At 40.7% G+C, this 10,999-nt stretch overlaps 1 protein-coding gene across 8 annotated transcripts in view; it reads right to left on the bottom strand.

The window, feature by feature from the left end:
• Positions 1–456: 456 nt before the first annotated feature.
• LOC136159927 (WASH complex subunit 2-like) overlaps positions 457–10,999 on the bottom strand; it is a 44,013-nt gene continuing 33,470 nt past the window's right edge. For 5 of the 8 annotated variants that reach the window (XM_065922783.1, XM_065922787.1, XM_065922784.1 and 2 more), the window contains exons 23-31: positions 9,642–9,824; positions 7,716–7,844; positions 7,511–7,591; positions 6,816–6,938; positions 5,801–5,863; positions 5,235–5,447; positions 2,985–3,602; positions 1,569–1,746; positions 457–781 (exon numbers count right to left, since the gene is read on the bottom strand). In XM_065922783.1, the coding sequence (XP_065778855.1) occupies positions 642–781; positions 1,569–1,746; positions 2,985–3,602; positions 5,235–5,447; positions 5,801–5,863; positions 6,816–6,938; positions 7,511–7,591; positions 7,716–7,844; positions 9,642–9,824 (1,728 nt within the window). In that variant the 3' untranslated portion in view covers positions 457–641. The remainder of the gene's footprint in view (positions 782–1,568; positions 1,747–2,984; positions 3,603–5,234; positions 5,448–5,800; positions 5,864–6,815; positions 6,939–7,510; positions 7,592–7,715; positions 7,845–9,641; positions 9,825–10,999) is intronic. The other 3 variants (XM_065922789.1, XM_065922790.1, XM_065922791.1) reach the window with 1 other exon arrangement.

The following is a 10,999-nucleotide window of genomic DNA, read 5'->3' as shown; positions in this document are numbered from 1 at the left end:
CATCAGTTCGGTCACTCAGTTGCGTCTGACTCTTTGCGACCCCATGGACTGCAGCATGCCAGGAATCCCTGTCCATCACCAACTCCCAGAGAAATGAATGGGTATGACTGCCTTCAAGTAAAACTCTATTTACAAAAATAAATAAATAAACTATAGAGGACTGTAGTTTGTCAACTCACTGTAGTGGACCTGTAAGGTATCTTCAAAATTTAATGGAATGCTCTCCTAGCGTAAAGACACATGAAGTATATAATCGCTCATCCTCTTCTTCTATCTAGTGCCCAGGTTGTAAGTTAGGGCTCCCATACATTTAGGGAAGACTTCTGGTCATGTCAGGCATTTGCTTCCTCTGGGAGTCCCCACCCACCATGAAAGGCAAAAATAAGTTTCTTCTCTAACAGACGCTGAACCATGGCCCTACCAAGGCTAATCAAAATATGGTTTTAAAAAAAATAGTAACACTGTGAAACATTTATTTTTGTTTGCAGAATTAAGCATGATTTTAAAACCAGTACAGAAAAATACTAAGTATGTTGGGTAAGAGGTGAGCAAGTTGTTTCAGTATTTGTTTTCTACAATTCAGTTAAGGAGCAGAGAAGACAGCATCATTAAGGATGTAGTTGAAAGGTACCCTGTACACTCTACTGGCCTCCAAAGGCATTCAAAGGATCATCAAATATGCTGGAAACCTTCTGTCCAGATCTTGATTCAGTCACTGTCTGTGAAGATCGACTTTTTGATTTGGTTGTCTTAGTCTGGATACCAGAGGAGAAGATATCATCTTTAAAAATGGGGGGGAAAGAAAGTGTTAGAGAATAGGCAAGAAAATGAGTGCTTTTAAGACATATCTACACAAACCAGCAAAGACTCAAGTCTGATAATAGCATGGGATACCAAAAACCACTAAGAGGAAGCTAAGCCTCTTAAGACTCCAGTCCTAACTCTGCTACTAACCAAGTCTTCTGATCACATACAAGTTATAGTTTCTCTCTGAGTATAATTTTCTCAGCTACAAAGCCATGTGTGCACAGGCAGGAGAGGAAAAGCAGAAGGATGAGTTAATTTTAAATCTAGTCCATGACTTTACCATCTGTGACATTATACTTATTTCTACTCTACATTCTTTTCCCTTTGGATTCTAAAAGGAAAAGGCACTAAAAATAAGCAAAGGAAAATTCCAGTCTCAGTCTTTCAGAATAAATACATCAATTTACAGGATCTCAATGCCAAAAATGTAGTCTTTGGCCTACTTTAGATGACTGGCAGGGGGCACACTATGATAAAAGTTAAATTAGACTTCACAGTCAAGGCTAATTCACTTGTCTAGGCTCTTCACTGCTATGATATGTATTAAATTTCTTGACATCCATCATAACAAAACATTGTTTCACCAAAATGACTAGTCGATTTATTTATCCACCTTCAGTCTATCTCAGGAATATAGAGCAGGTCAAAGGAAACCGACTGGGGAACGTCTTCCAGGAAAGAGTCAAGACAAAGACAGCAAGAGAAATATCAAGTCACTGAACGGTGATGACTCTCTGTCATGTACAGAAAGCCAAACTTACCTGTATCATCGTCAAATATAGACTTAGCTTCCACTTTCTTTTTGGACTTTTCTTTTGGTTTTACAGTTAGGTCAGCAAAGATATCAATGTTATCATCGAACAAGTTGGAGTCAAATGTTCTTTCCTTCTCTCTTGTTTTTTGTGAGGGTTTAATTGCTTCTGTAGCAAATATATCATCCTTGTAAGCCAAAAAACAACCAAAACAATTTTTAATCAAGGTTTTTTTCTTTACTACATACATTCATTTCGACAAATTGCAGAAATGCCAACTGCCACAGTGTTCTGTAACAGCCATGTGAGCTGCTCCTCTGTCTGGAGTGTCCTACTCCAAATCTCTGCTGGCAGCGTCCTTCTCATTCTTCCAGGTCCCAGCTAAAACACAAGCTGTACAGAGAGCCCTTCTCTACCAGTCCTACCGGAAGAACCACCTCCCACACCAATCCCCCACTCTGCCCCACTGCCCCTGGGTTGTTTCCAGGCACTTAACATTACCTGGAAACGTTACTTGTACGCTGCCCTGTCTGATCCAGTTCCCCTCCCTGACAGCTCTGGAGGGCAGAGCATGGGTCCTGGTTCACCTTGTGTATCCAGTATCCAGATGCTCAATAAACATCTGCTTAAAGACATCCAGGATCCAGATGCTCAATAAACATCTGCCTAATGACATCCAGGATCCAGATGCTCAATAAACATCTGCCTAATGACATCCAGGATCCAGATGCTCAATAAACATCTGCTTAAAGACGTTCGGTATTCAGATGCTCAATAAACATCTCCTGGGGAATATCACTCAAGGCCTTACTGTCTGCGTTAAATCATCAGCTCCTGCCATGGCCTGTTTCCCCAAGAACCAGAGATTAAACATCCAAGCTGTAGAGATACCACTTTATGTATGCTGATTGCAGCAACATCCATATAAAAATGATAAAAATCAAGACTTGTGTCAATGGTAATGGCCAAGAACAAAACAGAAAATCACTTCCGAATAAGTTTCAGAGTTATTTAATAAGAGAAAGAAAGTGAAAGCCGCTCAGTCGTGTCAAAGTCTTTGCGACCCCATGGACTATACAGTCCATGGACTTCTCCAGGCCAGAATACTGGAGTGGGTAGCTGTTTCCTTCTCCAGGGGATCTTCTCAACCCAGGGATTGAACCCAGGTCTCCTGTATTGCAGGTGGACTCTTCACTGTCTGAGCCACCAGGGAAGCCCTAACAATTAACCTAATAAGAGAACCTAAGTATAATTAGTAAGAGAACCTAAGTTTAATTAGTAAGAGAACCTAAGTATAATTAGTAAGCAAGTAGATACTGAGCAGCAACAAAACAGCTTTAATGTAATCTATGGTTCAAATGAGCCAATCAGATATCTTCCTTAACAAAGAACCAGGCACAGAGACGTATTTTTATATCCTATTACCTCAAATATATCTTGTGCTTTTGAGATAACATCCTGCTGACTGTTGGATTTTGACCCATTCTTCTTGCCTCTCTGGTCTGTAAAGAGATTGTCCTCATCTTCCAGGAGAGGGAAAGGATTTGTTTTCCTTGCTGGTTTTGGTTTAAAAGACTGAAAGAGATCATCATCACTGCCTGCCTCACCGAGAGCAGGGAACATGGGGCTTCTGTCTTTACTTCCCTCTGCCAGGTTGGCCAGGCTGTTGGCTGTCTTCACCTTGGCTTTTCTTCTTCCTGCAGACTGAGATGCAATGCCCTTGGAAAAGATATCTCCAGAATCAAACAGATCATCCTCAACAGGTTGACCCACAGATTTTGCAAACGGGCCTCTGTTCATTCCAGGCACAGGACCACCTGCCCACGTTGGAGTGGCAGCTGCCACTGCTTCTTCAGAGATGTCTACTCCACCAGCTGCCCTTAGCTGTGGCTGACGACCAACTGGTAATGTGGCGCCACCTGTCAACTGTGCCACAAATCCCCTGGGGGAACCCATATCCTCGGCCTCAGTGGACTCCTGGGCAGCCAACTGTCGAGCTGCGCGCGTCTGTGGTCTGCGCTTCCCTCTCACTTTGACCCGGGTCTGCAATGGCAAGAACCACATGTTGATCTGATGGCTTTTTTTAAAAGGTGCTCCAAGCTAACATAGCAAATAACCAACAACTCAAAATACTGTAAGGTTGTCTGGTCCTTTTCAATTAAGATACTATCTAACGTAGACAAGCTTATTTGTTAAAGATTTCCAAAGGCATTTAACAGCTCCTACTACTACAAGACTAAGTGGTTCTTAATCTTTTAGTATCCCCCATTTTTGAGTCTTTCGAGGACAATTTTTGTTCAGTTTGATAAAGACTTCCCTCACCACTAGAGGCCACACTACTCTGTGTCCCGCAGTGCTCCCTGGGCCCTGCTCCGCCCTAGTTTAAATGCAGGTATCTTTCAAAACAAGAATTAATCAGGGGGAATTCTGGCACTAAGCTTTCTCAGGGGGCTAATCAAAATCAGGCTCCAGAAACAGGGAACTAAGACAATGAAGAAAGAGAGGAGCGCTTTCCTTCTAGTCAACAAGCACTAAATCCAATTTTAAATATTTCACATAAAAAAAAAAATGTGGCCTGGGAATCAGAACTTTCAATATAACCTCAAAATATGCATCACTTATTAGTAATAACCCAGTATTTAGAATACTTTTCCAAAATACACTGTCAAGTAGTTTCAAAAAGGCACATGCTACTTTAGGCAAAGTACTTAATGGTGTTTGCCTGTATCAAGGAAATTTCATAAATTATTTCAAGAAGTAGTCCATTTAAACTTAACAACAACAAAAAAGCTAACACAGAAATATAACAAAATGAGGGATGTTTCATTTTTTTGTAAGGAAAACAGGTTGGAAAATACTTAAAATGCATGTATTTGCAGGGTCATCCTATGTACTATTGCTCACTCAGAGTACAGCTAAGACTTCTCAGAGAAGGAAGACTGTATAGAAAAAAAGAGAACAAACTAAAAGTAAAACCCCAAAGAGTCCACGGTCCATGTAGCACAAGTCTACAGTCTTGTGCAACAGTGTGACATGGGATAATTGCCATGGGATCTCAGAGAGGGAGCCCAGGACAAGGAACAGGAGGTGAAATAGGACAGAAGCTGTGAAGTCTGTGCAGAGCTGTCAATGAGGAAAGAGCACTGCTGACATAGGGGGCGGCATGAACGGATGGCGGCAGCACGCTGGGGCGTGTGTTTTCAGGGGATGGTGCCTGGGGTCTTGATTTAGGCTGACAGTGTGAGGGGACTGGTGGGAGCTGGAAGGTTCAGTTAGCACAGACTGTAAATGACTTTAATACTAAACCACGGAGCTTGAACGTTCTTTTGAGCAGTATGGAGACAGCAAAGGAAGAAGTACATGGTGAGGATATGATCCGCCCAGTGTCTAGAAGGCCTCCAGGGGGCAGCCGGGAGCTAGTGAGCTAGTCACTGGGTTAGAACATAAATGTAACAAACGTGGGTGGTGAAAGAGTGGACACAGAACTAGGGAGATGGAAGGAAAGCGATGAGGCTGAAGGAAAGAAGAGGCGCCTCCTTCAAATGAGGAATCAGGGTCAGCGTATCCTGTGTAACCGATGAACTCAGAAGAAACATACAAATTGTTCTGGTTTGTTTTTCTTTAAAAAAAAAAAGGGGGGGGGGGCAGGCAAGCAAGCAAAGGAGGTTTCATTACCTTGTTCGCACAGTGTAAGGTATCTGCCTGAGCTGGAAGGTCAAAACTCACACCAGCCTCCCCACTCCCAGAAAGAGTGGGCACACTTTCCAGACTCTGCATCCTCCCAGGTTCAGACGAAGGAACACCAGATTCTGGCAAAACAGACTTCATTCCAGAGATCTGGGGAGCTGCTGGAGGCAGCAAGGCTGCTGGGTTGATCGCTAAATTTGCCTAAAGAAAAGAAAGGAAGCTGACTCTGTATTGTTTTCTTAAACACAATAGTCAGTTATTGTTACTGCGACACATGACGAAAGACTTGGTGTACATGATGAATAATATGAGAGGAGAAAGAGAAATGCAGGGAAATCTCCTGATCCACTCAGAATTAAGATGGAGGGCTATCACCGATGCCCATCACAGGGCCCAAAGAAGAGATGTTACAGACCCAGCACACAGGAAGCAACAACTAGAGGGTGGGGAAGAGATGAGAAAACACCCAGCAGCAGCTGACGAAAAGGAAAACCCAAAGAAGTGTATAGATGCCACAAGGCAGGCAATGAAGATTCCAGACATGTTATAATTACTTGTAGTTTCCAGATCCGAGAGGATGGCTCTTTGGTTTTAAGTGGAGTGGGACCTGGTGAGTCCTGCGTGAAATTACATTCAGTTAAAAATCCATTGGGGAAATAGAGAAGTGTCTCTTGGATCACATATATATCTGAAAATAAATTTGTGATGGAACAAAGCTATCGGTTTCTGTAATTCTATAATGGAAAAGGCATTTGAATCTTTCCTGGACCCTCAGAACATTTCACTAACATTACTTCATTTGTGCTTCCTTATCCATTGTGTTAGTGGAAGGCTGTAAGACCATACATGGAGTAAAGGGAGAGAAAGATCATGACTAAGATTCATAAGAATTATAGTGTTTAGAGCACCAGCTGGAAACATTATGACGCTGGTTATCTCACACAGCAAATATCAGCGCACACAGAAATTCACCCACAGCTTAATGCACTAGTTCTAGAAGCAAAAGAAGCTGAGACTTGAGTTGCTGGAGATATGCGAGTCCCAGAGCTTCATTTCCACAGCTGAGACCACTGAGGCCTCGGTGAGGTACCCCAGGACAGCTGTAAGCCGGGACTGGGACACACTGGTCTGCTCTCAGAGGAGCACCAGAGAAGACTGCTGAGGAGGCAGAACAGCAGCAGTCTCAGAAGAGTGACACTGAGAGGAATCAAGAGGCTGGATGTAATTGACAGTGAATTCTAATGAAGTCCTACTCCAAGGTAGCCCAAAGGGAGAAATGAGGTTCTAGTGGGAAGAAAACTTTCATTCTGTCTTCACTCTACCTTGGAATCGAGTCTGCAGGTACTCCAAAAATAATAATGCTAAGTATAGATCCATGGAAACACTGGGCAGTGAAGAGAGGAGAGATAAGTAGGGGTTGGGGGAAGCAGTAAACAAAGAGAAGCAGTCCTAGTTGTTATTTCTTCCTTAATTAAGACAACTCTGAATGACCCTGGGGCTGCATGATGGAGTTAATCTGTATTACAAGGCAAACAGGAGATGGAAGTCCTTAAAGAGATCAGTTCTAACCTGAGGTGTTTCCGATTTCCATATGCCTTTTTCTTTGGTACCCTGAGTGGATTCAGGATGTTTCTGGTTCTTGACAGAGGAAACAGAGTTGTCTTTTTTCACTACCTTCTTCTTTTCTGGAATCTTCAAAAACAAAGAACACCCAAAGTCTGTCAAGTATCATAAGACATTTTAAGGAAAAGTCATAATGCAAAAAAAGAAAATGACTGCTGAGTTTTAAAAGTCATTTCTCAAATGAGGGTTGAACAAATACAAAGGCAGCATTTCAGAAATAGCTTTCTAAAGACTGTGACTTTGTTGGCATCCTCTCTATGGTAAAGAGAAAATAGAGAGTCCTTAGAAAAGCTACTGCAGAAGTGGGGGGGGGGATGACAACATAGATTAACATTCAGACTTATAACTCTGCACCTGAAACGCATGAATATTCAGTCATCGTATGATATGCAATAGTCTTTCAATGAACAACTTTAAAATCAAACAAGATTTGTAATACAGTAAGAAAACCTGGTTAGTTATTGCTTTAATGTTAGTTAACTAGGAAACATAAGATGGGGACAACATGAATGCCCTCATCAGCACATTATTTGCTGTTCATTTACTTATGAGCATTTTCCTTAACTGTATAATTGGATAATTCATTTCCTTTCCCAGAAGTTTTCCCACATGCCATAGTATTGAGAACAAAAGGCTGGTACCAAAGGCTGTGACTTGGCAGAGCTGAAAAGATCATCATCTTCATCATCTCCAAATAGGCTCCCAACACTGGGCTCTAACAACTAGAACAGACAAAACTCAAATTCAACATCCAAAACAAAAATAGTTTACAGAGTCAGGTGAGCTGCAGAAGTGATATTTAATACAATAACAAAGCTATGTTGTGGAGAACCACTTGGAACTGACCCTGGATTTTTTGGTGCCAGAGAAAAGGTCAACATCTGGGTCGTTGTCCTTTTGGAGCTTGTGACTAAAAAGGAGCTCTTCATCCTGAAAGACACCTGTGCTCTTGGGGCGGGTACCAGGATCAGGACTCTAGGAAAGAGGGAAGGTCATGTGTTTTGTAGACTCCCGGGAATTTATCCAAGGAAATAACACAGATATAAAGATTAGACAACAAAGATGTCGCCTGTGGCTCTGTTTACGGTGTCCAAAGGTTGGACTCAAGCTGAATGTCCATCACAAAGGGAATGACATATTCACAGGATAGAATACTCAGAAGATACCAGAAAGAGTGGAGAATATATTTATAAAAACAGATGAAACATACATAATCTGGGAAGATAATCTTTCGACCTTTGTGTGGTATCTGAATTGTTATTTAACACCAGTCTTTATACTGAGGAACATTTTAGGAATGAAAATATAAAATTAAACAAGTTCTTTCTATCTCATTCCCAAAGGGAAGAAGAGACAGCAGGTGACTTAACATCAGAAACTCACAGGTGGTCAAGCACATTTACCTAACTTCTGCTTACCAGCATCTTAGGCCAAATACCTGGCACAAACCTTCCACTTTGTCCATTCACATTCCACCTCATTATCTTCAGATTCCAAACAAGTTTTTTTCTGTTTGCTAGGATATCTGACATTTGCAAATTACTACTCACATTACTTGGTTTGATACTATAATGCCCCAGACCTGCCATTCTAAAATTCTTCCCTTTATTCTTTAGTATCACAAGCACAGATAGAAACAAAAACACTCATTTCTGACAAAATGTGTCTCATTAAAATTAACTAATGATTATTGATTACACATAATAGTGTAACACAGCAGCTAAGATTAAAAGTTTTATATCTGAAATTTACATACAAAATCATACACAGTAAGAGATGGGAAGAAAATGCAGCAAATTATTACATTTACCGTGTGTAGCTCTCATTTATAAACAAGGCTATCCTACTAGTATAACAAAAAAAAATTCATAAAATATTTGTTGTTGGGACTATATCCTCAGTTTGATTTATAAAAAGTACTGGCAATCTATGGCCCATCACCAGTTTTCCTTTTAACACCTCTGTTGAGATAAAATTCACCTACTTAAAGTGTGTAATTCAATGGTTTATAGTATATTCAGAGAGTTGTGCAAATACCACCACAATCTAAGTTTACAAAATTCTCACCATCCCAAAAAGAACCTCCAAACCTACCAGCAGACACTCTCCATTTCCGTCCACTTCTTTCCCCAGATGCAGAAACCACTAATCTAATACTTTCTATCACAATGGATTTGCCTATTCAAGACATTTCAAATAAATGAAATCATACAATAATGTGGGTTTTTTCACCCCCTGGCTTCTTTCATTCAACATGTTTTCAAGGTTCATCTGTATTGTAGCATGTGTTAATAATTTACTCTCTTTATTGCCAAAGAATATTCTCTCGTATAGCTATAACACATTGTGTCTTATCCATTCATCAGCTGATGGACACTTGAGCTGTTTCCATCTTTTGGCTATTATGAATAATACCTGTTAGGAACATTACATTTGAGTTTTTGCATGAAGTTTTCATTTCTCTTGGATATACACCTAGGACTGGAACTACTAGGTAACATGGTAACTCTTGCTATTTAAGAATCTGAGGGAACACCAAAATGATATCTGAAGTGGCAGCACCATTTACCTTCCCATCAGCAATGAATGAGGGCACCAGCTTCTCCACATCCTCACCAACATTTGGCCATCATCAAAGAAGTCAACAACAGTGGGTCAGAATGTGAAGAAACTGGAATCCTTCATTATCCAGCAACTCACATCACAGAACTGACATCGAAATGAGATACTATTATCCTTCTGAAAGCTTGAACCTTCATAGCTTTGGCTCACCTTTCCTATTTCTTTTTTTGGAGCTTGGAAGCTGTTCTGATCTTCCGTTTTATCCTCTTCCTCATCAAATAAGCTAAGAACCGTTCTGGTTCTACTTTTAGTTCCTTTGTCCAACGGGGATGATGAAGAAAATAAATCAGAGTTCTTGGCTGTTTCCTGAGTAGGTACATTCAAACATCCTTCCTGAAAATGGAAACAGTAAGGTAAGGGAAAAAAGTGAGTAACATCTGAAAACACAACTACTACTGTGGGGCCTACCAAGATCCTCACTAATTCAGTTACTATCATATCTGCTTTTTTCAGAGCAGGACAGCTAATCACACTTACTCCTAGGTGACAAAACATTCGGGCAATTCTTGATCAGTCACTCTAATGGAGAGTCTAGAACAGATAATTTGTAATCAAAGATGATTTTTCCAATCAGTTTAAAACCTGTGTTTATAACTCCATCCAACCAAGATACATTACGTATCAGTTATAGCCCTGAGTGAGACAGGTTGCTCATGAGCTAGAAATAGCTTCAAAGTCACAGATAGAACACAAAAGCCAATCATTGCGAATGGATCATATATTCCCTAATAACTAACACATAACTCCAAGGGAGGAATCTAACTAATAGAACTGGACACTTAAATTGTAGAAGGCTTTTACTATACTGTGCAACTAGAAGAATCTCTAAAATAATCGTAAAATGCAGCATTTACTCATTCAACAAGCACCATGTTTCAGGCAAGATACCATTGATTAGAATAACTACTATTTATGGATGAACTGCCAAGAAAAAAAAAAAGGAACTTATAATTAAACATGCCATCAATTGTGAGGTGCATCCTAATTTCACAATGGTTAAACTGTGAAGAAAATATGCTTCTTTAAATAAAACATGTGAGTTTGAATGTGCCTACTAGGTGCAAGGTAATGCACTAAGCACTCTCACAGATACAACAGATAGCAAAACAAACGTGGCCCCGGTCCTCAAAGGGCTTATCTTCAAGCCAGGGAGGCAGCAGTACAACACACAGCTAGAATTCAGGGGGAACATGGGCTACAGCACCACAGAAAAGGTCCACATGGAGATGATGAGAAGAGAATGTCATACAATGATTCAGATATAGAGAAAACGTTTGCATCACTGTAGCCCCAAGGAGCCTCAACAGGAAAAGTGTTTGCGACATTTCTTCACACAGGCCCTAGAAGAGAGCTGATCACACACAGTAGAGAAGAGTTACCAATGAGAGAAAAGGTAGTGACTGAATGATTACTGATTCCCAGATGCAGCCAGCAGTCTTATTCACAGGTCTCCTATAGGAAAGGACAGACATCCTAGGAGAAGAAAGCTAATGCAGAAGAAACAACAA

This window comes from Muntiacus reevesi, chromosome 2 (assembly GCF_963930625.1).
Source record: "Muntiacus reevesi chromosome 2, mMunRee1.1, whole genome shotgun sequence".
Taxonomy (NCBI): Eukaryota; Metazoa; Chordata; class Mammalia; order Artiodactyla; family Cervidae; genus Muntiacus; species Muntiacus reevesi.
This window is presented reverse-complemented; position numbering and strand designations above follow the sequence as displayed.